This window comes from Thalassophryne amazonica, chromosome 9, assembly GCF_902500255.1.
Source record: "Thalassophryne amazonica chromosome 9, fThaAma1.1, whole genome shotgun sequence".
In the NCBI taxonomy this organism is placed as follows: domain Eukaryota; kingdom Metazoa; phylum Chordata; class Actinopteri; order Batrachoidiformes; family Batrachoididae; genus Thalassophryne; species Thalassophryne amazonica.
Window position 1 is genome coordinate 80,578,513 of NC_047111.1, and position 20,497 is coordinate 80,599,009.

The 20,497-nt window shown below is 42.3% G+C and overlaps 1 protein-coding gene across 2 annotated transcripts in view; it reads left to right on the plus strand.

The window, feature by feature from the left end:
• LOC117517494 (voltage-gated potassium channel subunit beta-3) overlaps nucleotides 1–20,497 on the plus strand; it is a 100,795-nt gene that overhangs the window by 14,047 nt on the left and 66,251 nt on the right. The window contains exon 1 of one of the 2 annotated variants that reach the window (XM_034178524.1): nucleotides 7,599–8,648. The exons of the other annotated variant lie outside the window; for it this stretch is intronic. Coding sequence (XP_034034415.1) covers nucleotides 8,320–8,648 — 329 coding nt within the window. The 5' untranslated portion in view covers nucleotides 7,599–8,319. Of the gene's footprint in view, nucleotides 1–7,598; nucleotides 8,649–20,497 lie in introns of those variants that run through there. 2 annotated transcript variants of the gene reach the window in all.

Below are 20,497 nucleotides of genomic sequence, written 5' to 3' on the forward strand. Positions count from 1 at the left end.
GTGGGTCCGTGTCACGTCACTTTCACAACAGTTATCTGTATGTTGAAAAGTTTTAAAGTTACAGCCCTAAGAAGTTTTTGTGATTCAGTGAGAACAGTGTTTGTACCAAATTTAGACTTTAATAACTCACTTGCTGTTAAATTCACAGATGTGAAACTGCAAACCCTGGGCTTACTTTTTGTGTAGAGTGGAAAAATTCAGTCAGTTTTGGTCTATCTAGTGTGATCCAAAAAGGTAGCAAGCCCAAAATTTGACATGTCATTCATATTTCTGATTGCTTAAAAAATCAAAGAAATACACTAGCTAGGGCAGTTTAATTTTTTGCACCATGATTTATGATGGGTTAGAGCATATTTATAGTCAAATCATAAATCAGGTTGTTTAGAGCAAAAGCTATATTCATTACAAATATGCTAATTTTGAACAAGAATATTCCCATTTTCTGCACCCTAGATGGCAATGTAGGTATTTGAGCATCATATTCATATTTTTACCAGGTATTCTTGCATAACTCAAGATGAAGATGAGAGGCCTGTAATAACAGCAGATGATTTCTGTGCAGGAGCTCTCCCTGCTTTAACAGCACAGAATATCATTAATTAAACCAGATTCTCTGTGTAAATGTCACAGTAGGTGGCATCCACGTCTTCCAGGCTGTACAGCTGAAAAGTTGCATTGAACAGCTCTTTAAAAACAGCTGAATGTACTTGAAGCTGCATTCTGTTGGCAGCTGATTGCTGTGCAATCTGCTCTGGGGTCATCTTGGGATTGCAGAGTGCTCAAAAGCAAGATTTCATTAGACATGCCCACTGAGAACAAATTCACAAAAATGATTAATGTGTGTGTGTGTGTGTGTGTGTGTGTGTGTGTGTGTGTGTGTGTGTGTGTGTGTGTGTGTGTGTGTGTGTGTGTGTGTGTGTGTGTGTGTGTGTGTGTGTGTGTGTGTGTGTGTGTGTGTGTGTGTGCCTGCATGCATTGGCAGTTTTTTATTGGCACACATGAAAGTGAGGTGCTGTGCAGGCTGTTTTGCTGCATGGAGCAGCAGGGCCGAGCACACAGCGCGCCCACTGTTTGGAATGACAGTCTTTGAGAAGGATGTGGCAGCGGGGTTTAGACTGCAAAACACTGATTGGGCTCTCGTCTCATGAAGAGTCAGCTCCCGTGTCATGGACGCATCAGCCTTCATTGCATGTCCAGCGCACAGTGTTCCGCTGGTGACTGCGTTACAATTGTGATATGTGTTTTAATTATTAAAATGTGTGGAAATCCGACAGTGACACACACCTCACAGTGATTCTCAACATGGCACGATATTCACCAGCGTTGCGGTGAACTGACGCAACAGTCAGCTGAAGCGATATGTTTTAATTTATTCCCATGTGAGGACAGCAATCTTACATTGGTGCTCCATGGTGCAGGTATGTGATGTCATATTCTACCAGCCACTAAAGGTGTTCCCCACCTGTGACTTGCAAGCACAGATATTTGAACAGCTGCAGGTCACAGGGGGACACACCCCCCTTTGTCTGCAGGCGTCGCTGCTGTGGGGAAAAAAAACAAAACAAAAAACCACACACCATAAAACACCGCAATTTATAATATTTAATTCCTCTTATCAAGCAGACAGTACAAGTATGAACCTTCTGTTCCTCTGTATGTGACCCCTAGTCATAGATTACACGAATGAAGCCGTGCGCATTTATCATGTCCACATCTGCTAGCCAGTGTCGAGCCGGCCCCACGTGTGTCCAGCGAGCAGTATGCGTGTCCAGCGAGCGGTATGCGTGTCCAGCGAGCGGCGCGCTGATGGAGAGACACCGCGTCATGTGGACCATAGCTCACATAGGTGACGTGACATTCAGATCAGCAGCTGAGTTTACACATGATCAGACAGTCCTTTTCACATGGAGCAGCCTGCCGGTGTTTGCGCTGAGTGGCCGCTACACATGATCAGACAGTCCTTTGCACATGGAGCAGCCTGCCGGTGTTTGCGCTGAGCGGCTGCTCCAGCCCGTGACAAAAGGGATATATGTTTTAATGTACTTCCACGTTAGGACAGCAGGCACATGCACGTGCCTCACAGCATAGAGTTGTAAGGTCATGTCCTTCAAAACACGTTACGTGTTCTCCAGCTGTACCTCACGGGTCCAGAGACCTCAACAGCTGTTGCTGTTTGGGGCCATGCCTACCTTCTCATTCAGAACACAGAACAAAGTGTCACTCTCTGTTTCTGTGTTCTGTGATCATTCGTTTTAGTTATTTGTTATGTAATTGTATATGTAGTTAATGTAGTAATTATTTATATACCTGTTCTGGCTGTGGTCTCTGTGTTTGTAATGTTACACATTGTGTGCACTGAGCGTCATTTCCAGCTGTCAGTGTGTGGCTGGCCAGTGATCAGCTGAGAGGTGCCTGGCTGAAGAAAAATAGAGAACTTCAATTGCAAATGAAAGAGCCAAAAATTAGGTAAAATTAAATCACAAAGACAGCGATGGATACATTTAGTAAACATTGGTAACCAGAGAACCCACCAGGAGTAGATCAGGGTAAAATCTAGACATATTTTACACAAAGGATTTATTGGATATTTGCTGGATGGGTAAGGCAACATTCGCACAAATCTATTTGTCAGTTGTCAATACTAAGGGAACCTTCAGATATAGCACAAAAGATGCAGAAACCGGAAGAAAATCCACAAACTAAACACGAAATGGGGAGCCACGAACATCTACCTGCTGTCGTGAGGGACACATGATCGCACAGGCGTGCACAACACATTGGCAATGGTTTCGTGCACACTCGTCTGCCTGCACGAACACAGTGTGAACAGCTGGAACGTGTTGAACCACATTGCGCCGCTGACGTGAAGAAAAATAAAATAAAAACCAGCTGTATAATTACTGAAAATCAATGGGTTGATATCAATAATAAATAAAAGGGGACACAATACAGAATCCTGCGGTTAAATAACCCTGTCTAAATAAAAAAATAATAATAAATGCCACTCACAGGATTCGAACCTGCAGAAGCTCAGATTACCAGACAGGAACTTTACCACTGCACTACAATCACTGTGTTATAACAGGAGTATAACATGCCTCAAATCAATCATCGACATTTGTTACAGTGTGTTTTTGGTAATACATGACTGAAAGTGGTGTATTTGTGTCACTGTTGGCTTGTCATATTGTCATAGTCCTGCGGTGCGCATGTTCTGCCGGACACGCGTGTTGGGCCTGACATGCGTGACATTCAGATCACCTACTGTGTGATCTGACAGTCCGTTTCATATGCAGCAGTCTGCCGTTGTACACTGTGTGCGGCTGCTGCAGCCCATCTGTGTGCGCTCAGACGTGGCTGTGTGGCCCCCATATGATCATGTCTGTACCAGTCCAGTCTCACGTTTTTTTTTTTTGTCCTCCCATCACGAAAAGTTTCAAATTTTGTTGGATGTTGGGAAGAAAACAATAAAAAAATCACAGCAATATTCATACAACATTCATTGACTGTAATTTTAAGAAAAATTAATATTGATGCTGTTTTTTTATGTGCAGTCTTAATAACATTTTCATGGTACACTGTCAATCAATCAATTTTATTTATATAGCACCAAATCACAACAAACAGTTGCCCCAAGGCGCTTTATATTGTAAGGCAAGGCCATACAATAATTACGTAAAAACCCCAATGGTCAAAACGACCCCCTGTGAGCAAGCACTTGGCGACAGTGGGAAGGAAAAACTCCCTTTTAACAGGAAGAAACCTCCAGCAGAACCAGGCTCAGGGAGGGGCAGTCTTCTGCTGGGACTGGTTGGGGCTGAGGGAGAGAACCAGGAAAAAGACATGCTGTGGAGGGGAGCAGAGATCAATCACTAATGATTAAATGCAGAGTGGTGCATACAGAGCAAAAAGAGAAAGAAACACTCAGTGCATTATGGGAACCCCCCGGCAGTCTAAGTCTACAGCAGCATAACTAAGGGATGGTTCAGGGTCACCTGATCCAGCCCTAACTATAAGCTTTAGCAAAAAGGAAAGTTTTAAGCCTAATCTTAAAAGTAGAGAGGGTGTCTGTCTCCCTGATCCGAATTGGGAGCTGGTTCCACAGGAGAGGAGCCTGAAAGCTGAAGGCTCTGCCTCCCATTCTACTCTTACAAACCCTAGGAACTACAAGTAAGCCTGCAGTCTGAGAGCGAAGCGCTCTATTGCGGTGATATGGTACTGTGAGGTCCCTAAGATAAGAAGGGACCTGATTATTCAAACCCTTATAAGTAAGAAGAAGAATTTTAAATTCTATTCTAGAATTAACAGGAAGCCAATGAAGAGAGGCCAATATGGGTGAGATATACTCTCTCCTTCTAGTCCCCGTCAGTACTCTAGCTGCAGCATTTTGAATTAACTGAAGGCTTTTCAGGGAACTTTTAGGACAACCTGATAATAATGAATTACAATAGTCCAGCCTAGAGGAAATAAATGCATGAATTAGTTTTTCAGCATCACTCTGAGACAAGACCTTTCTAATTTTAGAGATATTGCGTAAATGCAAAAAAGCAGTCTTACATATTTGTTTAATATGCGCTTTGAATGACATATCCTGATCAAAAATGACTCCAAGATTTCTCACAGTATTACTAGAGGTCAGGGTAATACCATCCAGAGTAAGGATCTGGTTAGACACCATGTTTCTAAGATTTGTGGGGCCAAGTACAATAACTTCAGTTTTATCTGAGTTTAAAAGCAGGAAATTAGAGGTCATCCATGTCTTTATGTCTGTAAGACAATCCTGCAGTTTAGCTAATTGGTGTGTGTCCTCTGGCTTCATGGATAGATAAAGCTGGGTATCATCTGCGTAACAATGAAAATTTAAGCAATGCCGTCTAATAATACTGCCTAAGGGAAGCATGTATAAAGTGAATAAAATTGGTCCTAGCACAGAACCTTGTGGAACTCCATAATTAACCTTAGTCTGTGAAGAAGATTCCCCATTTACATGAACAAATTGTAATCTATTAGATAAATATGATTCAAACCACCGCAGCACAGTGCCTTTAATACCTATGGCATGCTTTTGCACTGTGAAGCAAAAGACACACACACACACACACACACACACACACACACACACACACACACACACACACACACACACACACACACACACACACACACACACACACACATATATATGTATATATATATATACACAGTGAGGAAAATAAGTATTTGAACACCCTGCAGTTTTGCAAGTTCTCCCACTTAGAAATCATGGAGGGGTCTGAAATTTTCATCTTTGGTGCATGTCCACTGTGAGAGACATAATCTAAAAAAAAAAAAAAAAATCCGGAAATCACAATGTATGATTTTTTAAATATTTTATTTGTATGTTACTGCTGCAAATAAGTATTTGAACACCTACCAACCCGCAAGAATTCTGGCTCACACAGACCTTTTAATTTTTCTTTAAGAAGCCCTCTTATTCTGCATTCTTTACCTGTATTAATTGCACCTGTTTCAACTTGTTACCTGTATAAAAGACACCTGTTCACACACTCAATCAATCACACTCCAACCTGTCCACCATAGCCAAGACCAAAGAGCTGTCTAAGGACACCAGGAACAAAACTGTAGACCTGCACAAGGCTGGGATGGACAACAGGACATCAGGCAAGCAGCTTGGTAGAAGACAACAACTGTTATGATTATTTATTAGAAAGTGGAAGAAACACAAGACGACTGTCAATCTCCCTCAGTCTGGGATTCCATGCAAGATCTCACTTTGTGGGGTAAGGATGATTCTGAGAAAGCTCAGAACTACACAGGAGGACCTGGTCAATGACCTGAGGAGAGCTGGGACCACAGTCACAAAGATTACATTATTAACACATGATGCTGTCATGGTTTAAAATCCTGCAGGGCAGCAAGGTCCCCCTGCTCAAGCCAGCACATGTCCAGGCCCGTTTGAAGTTCACCAGTGACCATCTGGATGATCCGGAGGAGGCATGGGAGAAGCTCATGTGGTCAGAAGAGACCAGAATAGAGCTTTTGGAATCAACTCCACTTACCATGTTTAGAGGATGAGAACAACCCCAAGAAAACCATCCCAACCGTGAAGCATGGGGGTGGAAACATCATACTCTGGGGGTGCTCTTCTGCAAAGGGGACAGGACGACTGCACCGTATTGAAGGGAGGATGGATGGGGTCATGAGATTTTGGCAAACAACCTCCTTCCCTCAGTAAGAAGATGGGTCATGGCTGGGTCTTCCAGCATGACAATGACCCCAAACACACAGCCAGGGCAACTAAGGAGGGGCTCCGTAAGAAGCATTTCAAGGTCCTGGAGTGGCCTGGCCAGTCTCCAGACCTGAACTCAATAGAAAAATCTTTGGAGGGAGCTGAAACTCCAAACCTGAAAGATCTAGAGAAGATCTGTATGGAGGAGTGGACCAAAATCCCTGCTGCAGTGTTTGCAAACCTGGTGAAAAACTGCAGGAAACGTTTGACCTCTGTAATTGCAAACAAAGGCTACTGTACCAAATATTAACATTGATTTTCACAATTGTTCAAATACTTATTTGCAGCAGTAACATACAAATAAATTATTAAAAAATCATACATTGTGATTTCCGGATTTTATTTTTTTTCTTTCTTTTTTTTTCTTTCACAGTGGACATGCACCTAAGAGGAAAATTTCAGACCCCTCCATGATTTCTAAGTGGGAGAACTTGCAAAATCGCAGGGTGTTCAAATGCTTATTTTCCTCACACTATATATATATATATATATATATATATATATATATATATATATATATATATATATATATATATATATATATATATATATGTGTGTGTGTGTGTATGAAATTTCTAGACTCAAAGAAATTGTCCTTAACATGAACGAATGGGTTCAGAAAATGAATGGGTGGACATGGTCATCAAAATTAAATCAGTCTCAGGGTCAGAAATGAGTTGTCAGGATCAAAGTATGGTTCAAGATCAAAGCTCAGGACCAAAGGAACAGGAATCAAAGCTGAGGACTATTCTAGCTTGTTTTTGGTAGAATTTTTAAAAATGTCTTTTGCTTCACAGTGTACCATGAGAAGGTTATTAAGAGACTGCACATAAAAACAGTATCGATATTAAGTATTGTTAATATTACAGTCAATGAATGTTGTATGAATATTGCTGTTTTTTTGTTTGTTTTTTCTTACCAAGATCCAACACGGTGTGCGACCTGATATTATGTAGAACATAATGTGTGATTCAGAGAGAGAGAGAGAGAGAGAGAGAGAGAGAGAGAGAGAGAGAGAGAGAGAGAGAGAGAGAGAGAGAGAGAGAGAGAGAGAATCTTGCATACTCCATCACTGCTTGTGTCGTGAAATTTTTGGTGCCTCTGCAAAAATGGAAGAAGAAGACGCTCTGAAGTGAGAAGAATCGTGCAGGATTCGATCCCAGGCGCTACGCCGAGCTGATGCACGCTCTGCACCTGATCGTTGGTCCACCGTGCCGGTATTCCCCCCCTCCATCCTTACACCGTCAGATTTCCCCATTAAGAAGAGTTGCAGCCGGTATATGAACCACTTCACGCCCTGAAGGTAATAAAGCCGCCTGTGGGTTTTTTTTGGTTGTTTTTTTTGCTGCCTCCTCCTGCCTCACTGATGCTGCCGTCCGTCGGGCTGCTGGTCGATGCTCCGCTCGGGTCTGGATCCTGTTCGGACTGATCGCTATGTAAAAAGCCGCCTTCTTTCGACGCGGGCTGTGAGGATGCCTTTAGCTGTGACGGTTCCATCTATGCGGCACACACCGGAGCTCCTCGGCTCACATCTGACCTCAGCCCAAGACGAGACGGCGACCGGGCGAGAGCTTTTCCAGCCCACATAAACCACATGAGCCCGTGGGTGCGTGTGGGGAAAGGCCAAGGAGGGAACCTACTGCACTGAGATTTGGGGTCTCCCCATCCTGTTAAAAAAAAACAACAAAAAAACAATCCATCCATGGACTGCTGTGAGCTTACAAGCTTCCTGATGATGGTTGGAGAGCAGCCCTGATGCATCTTGTAAAAACTCAAACAGCCCTTTGCCAGGTTTGCATCACCAGGCAGGAGACGGAGCAGACGGCAACTCTGTGTGTGTCATGTTAAAACCTGGATTAGAGCCCAGAACTCTCATCCAAAATCTGTGCCCTGCCCTGCCCCTGTCCTTTGTATGAGCATCACAGCTTCGCCACAACAGTGTCAAGCAGCTGCAAGAATTTGCAGACTTCAGCGTTTGAGCTGCTGAACTGTTTTCTCCATCCACAAGAAGACCGGGAACCCGACTCAGGATGCAGGTGTCCTTCGCCTGCACCGAGCACAACCTCAAGAGTCGCAGTGAAGACCGGCTTTGTGGCCTTCGCACCGCACCGCCTCCTGGAGGAAGCAGTGGAGGAGTAGGGGGAGTTGGTGGACTTGGAGGAGGCAGTGGAGGTGGTGGAAGTGGAGGAGGTGGTGGTGGAGGAGGAGGTGGAGGTGGAGGCAGTGGACAAGGGAACAATGGCAACTATATTTCCCAGAGCTCAATCAAGAGCAGGGAGGTGGCCATCTCCCGCCCAATTCCACAGGGACACGCCCACATGAAGGAGGCCATTGGGCGCTACACCACCATGAAGTACAGGTGAGTGTGAGGAGGAGTTGAAGTTTCATGGGGTTGAAACTGGCTGATCGGGGTGATGAACATTATTATACATGGCGCGTGCAGGTCATACCGGCAGGCTTTACCGTGCCAGATCCATCTTGAGGTTCCCTCATATGTGCTCAAATCATTTCGGATCCCATTTTGCCACCATCAGAATATGTAAATTGCAGTCAGATGGTCCTCAGATTACACATGGACCGCCGTCGGATAGGTGTCCCATCTCGACGACGCCGGGAGGGTGTTGAATATGTGCATGTGACCAACTGTGTGGACTCTCGCAGATGGCTTTCAGAACGTTTTGGAATACCCTGTGCGCTCTGCACACCAAAATATGTGCAATGTAAAATGTACAACTAAGAAGACAAAACACAAAGATGACAAAACTTGGACACCAAATCTAGACAGTGTTCAGATGACCCCAAACTAAAATGGTAGACAGTCAACTTTTAAGCTGTGACGTTCTTCACCATAGCCTGTCAGACTGTCAAAAACACCCTAAAATCCTCCTAATCTATGCAAACTTGCATATACTGTGCAGATGTAACCTTGGCAGCTCTCCGAACTCAGTGATTGGTCAGTGAATGCAGCAATGCCTGTCGGTTAGGTATATTCTTTTCTTCCGCTTGGGTATTTATTTACATGGTTGTTCCTCAGAATTGAGACTAGGAATCAGCAGCAGTGAAAATACATCACAAAGATGAGCAACATAGCAAATCTATACTCCAGCATTCATGTGTAATATGAGCTTTACTATTGAGACAGGCGGTTTCATCATGTTCTTAAGTGCCGGCAGTCAAACAGTAAATACAGAGGTTTTTCCGAGCTAGTCTGACAGAGATTGTGTAAAAACCTTCTCATGAAACATGCTGCATCTTTTATTTTGCATGCAGTAGAGATACTTACCCATTAAAATCAGTCAAGGACAACCTATTTTATTTTTATAGCACCAAATCGCCCATTTGACACCGTTCATTTGTGTCAACTGGTTACTTAGCAGGACTCACAAAAGGCATACTACTTGCATTATGAGGGAGCATCATCTGTGACATTAAGACCTTGTGGCATGATTCTCTGTACATGATCCCAGCATGTGGAAAAGGCCACGAGGATTCCCACACATCACCAGGGTGCAGCAGATAGAGAGTTTTAATTTTGCTACAATTCAACAAACAATTCCTACAGTGTGGTGGATGCGGCAGCACACGGCACCAGAGTGTTTGAAACCTGACTTGACAAACTACAACAGACTATATTACCTCTGTATTAAATAGTTCAAAAAGACTTGACATTCCTCCAAAAGTAAACACATACTAATTGGAAGAAACCTCGACCAGAATCAGACCCTGTGGAGGGCCCATCTGCTGTGATGGGTTGGTTTGAGAGGAGCCAACTAAACCCAACCACATTGTGGTTCAACAGCTATTCATATGAGATTTGAGATTCATCAAAACAGAACACAAATCTGGCACATCACAACTGATGGAACACAAAACCCATGTTCTCATGATTAGTTTTGCAAAGGCAAAGAAAACATTAAACTGAAAAATATACTTTGTGTCTAGCGCTGCGGGTTAGGGAATGTCAGAAACTCAATAGAGTCAGAATATCAAAGAGAGTGTGTGTGACTCTCAGAAAGTGAGATAAAGAGAATCTTAACCGAAGAGTAAAACAAACATTTTTGTTTGTTGAAAATTAAATAAGATTTTCAACATTTTTCAACCTTGCTGACTCAGCAACCAATTAACTGGTGCACTATTGATTTAGAACAGAAACACTGTCACAGGCTAACTGCCTAATTAATGTTATTATACAGGACAAGCTTAAGACACTTGGAGTTAGCGGCTTCTTGTCACCACTGAACATGTGAAAATGTTATTAGAAGTGTCTGGTAGCATAGAGAGGGTCAAATACTAAATATAAATAAACTTTTTAAAATGATGAGTTATAGAGTTAGCCTCTTACCTTAGCCTCCTAGTTATCTGACAGCACTGTGTTCACTGAATCATTACAAGCTGACTCGTGATGATGGGCTCAGTCTTACAGAATGAGCTAAAAATAGAGCATAGTTTGAAAAATTCTCCTTGAAAGTCTGTTAAACTACTAATGTTATCTTAAATACTGGATTAGCTTCACGCATCAGTGACAAATCCTCAGTCATTAAGTTGCAGGTGATCAGGCCTCCTGGTAACTGGGCTTTAGTGAATTCTGTTTCTCAGGCTGTTTGCTGAGATAAAGTGTCACTCGCATGTCTTCTGTAATTTTTATGCTGGTGAATCCATTAGTGATGCTGTCTATAGTGACTGTGCTGACATTGTCGAGATATGATATTCACTCTTATAATTGCTTCCACTGATGGATGTCTCATATATATATATATATATATTGTGGTTTGAATGCATGGGAGGCATGGATCTTTAGTGGTGGGTAGAAGAGAAATTGGAAAATTAAACGTAGAAAATGTTACGAAAAACTATAAAGGCGTTTGAAGAGTGCAGACATCTGTCAAGCTCAGTAGTTCACACTTTTATAATATGTGTTATTATTAGCCTTGTTTGTTCCTGTACAGTGGCTGAGTAAAAATCACCTGCTATGAAAATGTATCTGAAATATACTCAACAAAAATATAAACGCAACACTTTTGGTTTTGCTCCCATTTTGTATGAGATGAACTCAAAGATCTAAAACTTTTTCCACATACACAATATCACCATTTCCCTCAAATATTGTTCACAAACCAGTTGAAATCTGTGATAGTGAGCACTTCTCCTTTGCTGAGATAATCCATCCCACCTCACAGGTGTGCCATACCAAGATGCTGATTAGGCACCATGATTAGTGCACAGGTGTGCCTTAGACTGCCCACAATAAAAGGCCACTCTGAAAGGTGCAGTTTTGTTTTATTGGGGGGGGATACCAGTCAGTATCTGCTGTGACCACCATTTGCCTCATGCAGTGCAACACATCTCCTTTGCATCATCCGTGAAGAGAACACCTCTCCAACATGCCAAACGCCAGCGAATGTGAGCATTTGCCCACTCAAGTCGGTTATGACGATGAACTGGAGTCAGGTCGAGACCCCGATGAGGACGACGAGCATGCAGATGAGCTTCCCTGAGACGGTTTCTGACAGTTTGTGCAGAAATTCTTTGGTTATGCAAACCGATTGTTCCAGCAGCTGTCCGAGTGGCTGGTGTCAGACGATCTTGGAGGTGAACATGCTGGATGTGGAGGTCCTGGGCTGGTGTGGTTACACGTGGTCTGCAGTTGTGAGGCTGGTTGGATGTACTGCCAAATTCTCTGAAACGCCTTTGGAGACGGCTTATGGTAGAGAAATGAACATTCAATACACGAGCAACAGCTCTGGTTGACATTCCTGCTGTCAGCATGCCAATTGCACGCGCCCTCAAATCTTGCGACATCTGTGGCATTGTGCTGTGTGATGAAACTGCATCTTTCAGAGTGGCCTTTTATTGTGGGCAGTCTAAGGCACACCTGTGCACTAATCATGGTGTCTAATCAGCATCTTGATATGGCACACCTGTGAGGTGGGATGGATTATCTCAGCAAAGGAGAAGTGCTCACTATCACAGATTTAGACTGGTTTGTGAACAATATTTGAGAGAAATGGTGATATTGTGTATGTGGAAAAAGTTTTAGATCTTTGAGTTCATCTCATACAAAATGGGAGCAAAACCAAAAGTGTTGCGTTTATATTTTTGTTGAGTGTATTATATTGTACAGATCTGCAACCAAGCCTATAGATTTATTGATATTATCAGAATAAACATACTTTAATTAAAAAAAAGTCTATGGATTATTTTTGTGAGAAGTTAATGAAAATTAATAAAATAAATAAATAAATAAATCCTGGCTGCACCTCTTGATCCACATACGAGGTCTATTAGATAATAAACCGACCCTTTTATTATTTTTTTTAACTATATGGATTTGAATGACGTGCAATTACACCAATCATGCTTGAACCCTCGTGCGCATGCGTGAGTTTTTTCACGCGTGTCGGTGATGTCATTTCCCTGTGGGCAGGCCTTGAGTGAGATGTGGTTCAGCCCTCTCGGCTGAATTCCTTTGTTTCACAAGCTGCTCGAGACGGTGCGTGTTGCTTTATCAACATTTTTTCTGGACCTGTGAGGAATATCCGAGTGGACACTATTCGAGAAATTAAGATGGTTTTCGGTGAAAAGTTTAACGGCTGATGAGAGATTATGGGGTGTTTCTGTCGGTGTAAGGACTTCCCACGGAGCGGGACGTCGCGCAGCACTTCCAGGCGCCGTCTTCGGCCTGTTTCAACCTGAAAACATCCTAATTTAAGGCTTAATTCACCCAGGACGTCGTGAGAGAACAGAGAAGATTCAGAAGAGGCCGGCATGATGACTTTATGCGGACATTCCACTGTTTAAGGACATTTTTTAATGAAAGACATGCGCGCAAATTCGCCGAGTCGTTTCCGTGACGACTCGGTGAATCTGTGTGCGCCGCGACAGGAAAAACACCTCTGTGTTGAAAACCATTTGTAAAATTCAGGCGGCTTTTGATGGCTTTCAACAAGTGAGTAACTGAGAAATTGTTTAACAGCTTGGGCATGTTCCAACTTGCCCGTTAAGGTTTCCAACGGAGGTGTTTTTCCTATCGCGACCCCCCACGGTCGGGTCCGGCCCGACATGCGACTCTGCCCGCACGTTCTTTCATTACAAAATGTCCGTTAACAATGGAATGTCCGAATAAACTCCTCATGCCGACTTCTTCTGAAAGTTCTCTGTTCTCTGACGACTTACTGGGTCAACAGAGCCTGAAATGTGGAAGTTTTCAACTTGAAACGGTGAGACGCTGCTGCCTCGAAGCGCAGATCGCCGTCAGGCGCCGTGGGCCGTCCTTACGGCGACACTACCAGACCAAAATCTCTCATCAGCCATTAAAATTTTTACCGAAAACCAGCTGAATTTATCGAATGGTGTCCACTCAGTTGTGCCTTACAGTTTTGAAAAAATTTTGATCAAACAAAGCAGCAGTCTCTGAGCCATTCCTAAACAATGAAAAAACGACGAGAGGGTGGGCGACTCCTCACTCAAAGACTGCCCACAGGCGAATGACGTAACCGACAGGCGTGAAAAAACTCTTGCATGCCCACGAGGGTTCAAGCATGTCTGATGTAATCACACGTGATTCAAATCCATATGGTTTTTGAAAAAAATAATAAGGTCGGATACTTTTCTAATAGACCTCGTATACTCCAAAATGTACTGGGTTATTCCTCCACCATGTTTCATGAAAATCAGCTGGGTAGTTTTTGTATATTTTTGCAAGAGACAGACACAGAAACAAACCAATGAAATCATAATGCTCTTGGTGGTGAAAGTGATTCTTATACTGCTAACAAGAAGCAGCAAATCAGAATAGATGTTGCTGTTCTACTTTACTATCTCTGAATGTTGAACTGTTATCGTCCTGCTTCTCATTTTCACCAGGTTTTGATTCCTGGACAGACTCAATTCACAAGAAAATTAGATATTTATAATTACACCAGCATACCAAAAGCAAATGGATCATAAGAAAAACACATGGATTTCGATCTTGTGAGTGACATCAACTCGCCTAGTTTGTCTCAGCAAATGCACAGCATATTAGTAGAGTGATAGAGGAACTGGGGTTGGGGGAGGGGGGGTATAGGACTGCATACATCGGAGAATCTCATAAACAGACAGAGCTAGGACTAAATTTTGAATGGCAAATGTCAAGATTCTGTTGGTGTTATGATGGGTGTCCACAAATTCAAGTAAGGTTGGGGGGGGCTACAGCCCCCAAGCCTCCCCATTGTTGAGCCGCCAATGACTGAGAGCGTCATTTTTAAAATGGCATCCATGCATGACAGCATTTCTGTCATGCATGGATGCCAGTTAGAGCAGGAAGGGCCTTTGGGGAAGCAGAAAACAATGAACAAATTATTTAGTACAGGCTTCACATTTCGGAGACAGGAAAATTATCTTGTTCCAATTGTAATATACAAAATCTAGCCGTTTTAATGAGCTGTTTCCCTGATAATCAGGTTGATTGAACTGCTTCAGTTATCTTTAGTTTTCATTTAATAGGATGTTAAAAAAAGGAATGAGAAACAAGGGCAAAGTAGGATAGCCTCCAGATCTGTTTTTCGATTTGGAAATAGCAGACATGGTTCTGATTGGAGTGAATTATTCTGGTTACTCTGCTGTCTCAGAGAAAGTCTCACTAATAGGCGATGCAGCAGCACAATAAGTCTGTGCACAGCATATGGCCAGCTCCAGTTGCCAGTGGCAACACCCCGGGCATTGCTTTTAGTTTTTGTCTCTTACTTCCTAATCAGCCCAGCACTGCTGTCGATTATCAGTCCCTTGTGCGAGGGAGTCAAATCCCCACCAGCCGTGCACGTCGTCTGAATGTGGCAGCGTGATGAATGCAAAACGCAGTGTGTGCATCCACTGCTGTGACTGTGATCACATTGAGACAGTGATCAAAAAGTAATTATTGCAGGTATATTGTCCATAAATCTGCAGAGCAAATTTAAACTTTGTGGTTGCCAGCAGCAGTAAACGACAGATTTCATCACGTGACACTGAGTGACACCAGATGAAGATCTCAATAGGAAAATGAACAGTTGGGAATGAATCAAATGTCGTGTCGTTTCCAAATGGCACATTTGACACTGTCTGCCCTGTTTGACTGCATGCCCCCCCACGCTCACTCATTAACCTGAATATTCATCAGGTCACAGATCTCACCTGCTGCCATTTATCACACTCACGAGCCCCTGCTGTGACCCAGCTCTTTATGTTTGATGCATTCTGTCTCTTATCGTCCGTGAGCCAAACAGTTTTCAGTCCCACCTAAGGTGACTAAACAACACCTACAATCCCATCACCGCCTCCACAAAAATCTATGATACCTAAGGCTGCAACTAACAATTATTTTTCTAATTGATTAGTCTATTGATAATTTTTTTGATTAGGCCATTATTATAATTTTTCATAATATTCTGTTGCTTATTCACTGATTATGAGATTATCCTTTGGTTAATTTGTCAGTAATTCATAACCAACAAGAGCAATCTGAGATTTCTGATGTCCGCCAAGGGTTGATGAGGACTCAAAATAAAAGATATCTAATTCACATTGTGACCCAGACTTTACCTGGATCTGGATTCCATAACACAGTGCAATAATTGCATACTGATCCACAGTGGTTCAGCTGATCAAGATGTTGCAATCTGATATTTAATTCACAAGATGAAACAAAATACTGTCTTCCTGATCTTGGTTTTACATCATGATGTCATATCCGTGTACAAAGCGAAATCCTGATCCAGAATGCGGATCCTGTGTCGCAGACCGGACAGTCTGCCCCCAAGTGTGCAATTTAGAACTAGAAATTGGGGGAGACAAAGTGCGAGGCCTGCAGGGCGGAAGCCCAATAGCCAACGGTTTCTAGATAAGCTCAGATGCATTCTGAGCGTCCAGAACAGTAATTTTAATGTTTTGAGAAGACCATAAAGTGAACACCATTTGACTTATGCAATTTGAAACTGTGGATATAAGTACTTTATCGTGAGAATAGCCAGCATTGATTTTATTAACATCCTGGTGTAAATAAGGTATCACCACATGTGTAGAACTCAAAAAGAATGATAGGTTGAGTTTTCATTAAAAAAAAACAACTGCAATGTGGTAAAATGTATTCATAAATATGAAAGAACAGGCTCTTAATAATTATTAACTATCACATACTGTATTTTTTTTTTCCTCAAGATCTGTTTTTGCATAAGTTTGAAAAAACAACAGATCATAAGTTTAAGATAAATTACTTATCATTAATTTAATTTTCGAAGTGGCACTAATGACAACACTCATACTGAACATAATTTTGCTTGTATAGACTGATTTTGGAGATCAAGCAATAATTGCAGATGGGCTTTCTGAGGTCCCAGATAACTTCTGATTTCCTTTTCTAACTTTCAGAATTTAGTAAATTAGCATATGGTCCATTGATACTTATGTGTAGACACTAGTCCCCAGAGGCAACTATTTTTGGTTTCAAATCTGGGCAAATGCAGTCCCAGAAAATTCCGAATGTGACAAACAAGAAACACGTGTTGTAAACAAGTCAATGCTACTAAAAATACAAACTTGCAGAAACAAAGATACTATTCTGACATGGTTTTGCACATAAGACTGACATGGTTTGCACATAAGACTGGCATAGAATGTTTCAAGTACACGCATGTCAGAAGGTACCATATTCTGTCCCCCCTGGTTGAAAAATCAAATCAAATCAATTTTATTTATATAGCGCCAAATCACAACAACAGTTGCCCCAAGGCGCTTTATATTGCAAAGCAAAAGCCATACAATAATCACAGAAAAACCCCAACGGTCAAAACGACCCCCTATGAGCAAGCACTTGGCGACAGTGGGAAGGAAAAACTCCCTTTTAACAGGAAGAAACCTCCAGCAGAACCAGGCTCAGGGAGGGGAAGTCTTCTGCTGGGACTGGTTGGGGCTGAGGGAGAGAACCAGGAAAAAGACATGCTGTGGAGGGGAGCAGAGATCAATCACTAATGATTAAACGCAGAGTGGTGCATACAGAGCAAAAAGAGAAAGAAACACTCAGTGCATTATGGGAACCCCCCGGACAACCTGATAATAATGAATTACAATAGTCCAGCCTAGAGGAAATAAATGCATGAATTAGTTTTTCAGCATCACTCTGAGACAAGACCTTTCTAATTTTAGAGATATTGCGCAAATGTAAAAAAGCAGTCCTACATATTTGCTTAATATGCGCTTTGAATGACATATCCTGATCAAAAATGACTCCAAGATTTCTCACAGTATTACTAGAGGTCAGGGTAATGCCATCCAGAGTAAGGATCTGGTTAGACACCATGTTTCTAAGATTTGTGGGGCCAAGTACAATAACTTCAGTTTTATCTGAATTTAAAAGCAGGAAATTAGAGGTCATCCATGTCTTTATGTCTGTAAGACATTCCTGCAGTTTAACTAATTGGTGTGTGTCCTCTGGCTTCATGGATAGATAAAGCTGGGTATCATCTGCGTAACAATGAAAATTAAGCAATGCCTTCTAATAATATTGCCTAAGGGAAGCATGTATAAAGTGAATAAAATTGGTCCTAAAGGTGGGGGGGCCTTATCCCCCCTATCCCCCACTAAACTGCGCCCATGTCTGCCCCTAAAAATCAGTCCGCCTTTTGTATCTGCGCATGCGCACCACAGCAGCACATCTGAGACGGAGTCTTTTCACCCAAAGCGATCAAATGGATTAATGTGATTATTAATCATCAGATGACAAAGGTAAAACCTCTTAAATCATTCTAAAGTCAGTTTTAAGCAGAAATGAGGCGAAATTCCATGATGCTTTGAAATGTCCAACACGCATGAACGCATCAGCTAGCAGCTCATTTAGCCACCTTTTATGATGAAATAATGCTGAATTTATGTGGATTTTAAAGCGTCAGATATCTGTCACTGAGATAGATGATGACTGGAGTGCGGTTTGAAGCAAAAACGAGGTGTTAATCCTTGAACCGCGTCATCGGGGGGGACCGATTTTTAGGGGGACTGTTTGGTCGGTGATACCGGATCCAGATCACCTCCAAAATTTAATGGAGTCTTCCAAGGGCTAATACCAATATGTGGTGATATTTTTTGAAAATCCATAAAGTAGTTTTGACGTAATCCTCAAAATCTGACAAAGTGAAGCGTACAAAATGAAGTCCTAATCAGATCCAGAATAGGGATCTGGAACACCTCCAAAATTCAGTGGAGTTTTCCATGGCCTAATATCTGTGTGTGACAGACAGACAAATAAATAAACACGGATGATTTTATTACAGCCTTGATGGAGGTAAAAATTATCCCAATAACATTAAAGCCCTACATTCAAATATTGTGTGAGGAATAATATTTATTATTTTTTTTTTTAACAATCCCAACATATAAAGAATGTAAAGTGCCAAAAATTAAAAAAGCATTCATGGAAAAAATATGGAAGAAAATCTTGTACACAGCTTTGCCTCTTCTGGAAACACAAAAAGACAGCAAATAAAATCCTAAGCTTTTTCACAGGGTTGCAAGTAACACTTACTGTCATTGTTAATTAATCTGTTGATTACTTTCTGGATTAATCTATTATTTGTTTGGTCCATAAAATGTCAGAAAATGGTGGAATTTATCGATCAGTGCTTCTCAAAACCAAAGATGATGTCCTCAAATGTCTTGTTAGTTTGATGTCAGAAAAGATCAAATTATCCAGAAAATATTCACATTAAAGAAGCTGCAACCAGAGAATTCAAATTAAACAAAGAACTCAAAATGATTAATCAATTACCAAAATAAATGTTGATTAATTCGATTGATCAATTTTTTGCAGCTGTAATAATGATAACCACGCAAGTAGCAGCTTCGCCAGGTAACGGTCTAATTAAAGCTTATGCAGGGGTCAAACCTTTAAAATGAACTAATCATGTTGAAAATATACAAATTTGTTTATCTGATCATAAGGACCCCAGACAGGTTTACTCTGGACTATCTTGTTAGTTATACCCCAGTTCTTATTGTAATCCTGTCCCTTACAAGGTACAAAGTCAAACTATTCAAAATCACGGTGAAAAACAGGAACTTCTCTCTTGCAGGAGATCCATTCCTTCAGGACCCCGAACAAAGAAACTGAAACAGTTTTTATAAAACACAATATGGTTGTGACAGAAGGTGGACCTTATATCACAAATCCTTCCCTTACTGGTCTCCCGTGGGTATAGATGGAGGTTGGGACCCCTGGCCAAACCCGCGTGATAGTAAGTCCCTTCGGCTGCTCCCTTGTTTGCACTCGGGGTCGCCACAGCAAATCCAAGGTGGATCCGCGTGATGACGGTGTTGTGAAAGTGTTGGAACACGGACCCACAACAGGGGGCGCAAATGAACGGACAATGGAGGAAGTCAAATAGCACTTTTACTGTTGTGAAATAAGCACAACAAGCACGACAGATCACAATAGAAAATAATAAAGTCAATTCACAAAGGTGTCATGTGGGCAGGCTCGAAGATAGAAGACATCTGTCCAAAGCAGAACCGGAACCACACGATTTCCTCCGCCACCGAACCCCGGGGATACTGGAGCCGCCAAGTCCCGAACTCCCAGGTGGCCACTGCCTCCGCTTGTCGGATCTGGTACTGCTGGCGAGGAACAAAAACAGTTAGATGTGGGTGCGTTTGCACCCAGCAACACGGATGGTGAAAAAACCACCTCCACCTCTTGTCAGGAAAATGTGAGTACTTATCAAAAAAAGGGTTCAGTACAGTCTCCAGCTGCAAGTACTCACCAACCACTGTCAAAACACAAGCAACAAAGTCACTGTCTGAAAGACAACACAACGGCTGAGTTCGTTACCTCCTCGGTAGAACGATATCTCGGCAAAGAGTTGGAGATGACGTCTTGCTGATATACCGATGCAGATCAGATGAGTGGTGACAGCTGTCATAGGTGATGAGTGTCAGCTGTCACCCCGGCTGCTCCTGTGAGGCGGCAGCGCCCTCTGGTGCCTGGAGCCCGCACTCCAGGCAGGGTGCCCTCTGGTGGTGGTGGGCCAGCAGTACCTCCTCTTCAGCGGCCCACACAACAGACGGGATATATTGTAACTTATAGTGTAACTTGAATCTCTTTGTTCTAAGTGGTAAAACCAGTTCAAACCAGGTCCACATTCATGTTTAAGCACATAACAAACTTCAACAACAAATCGGATCGATATGCTTTCACTTTAAGGGTTT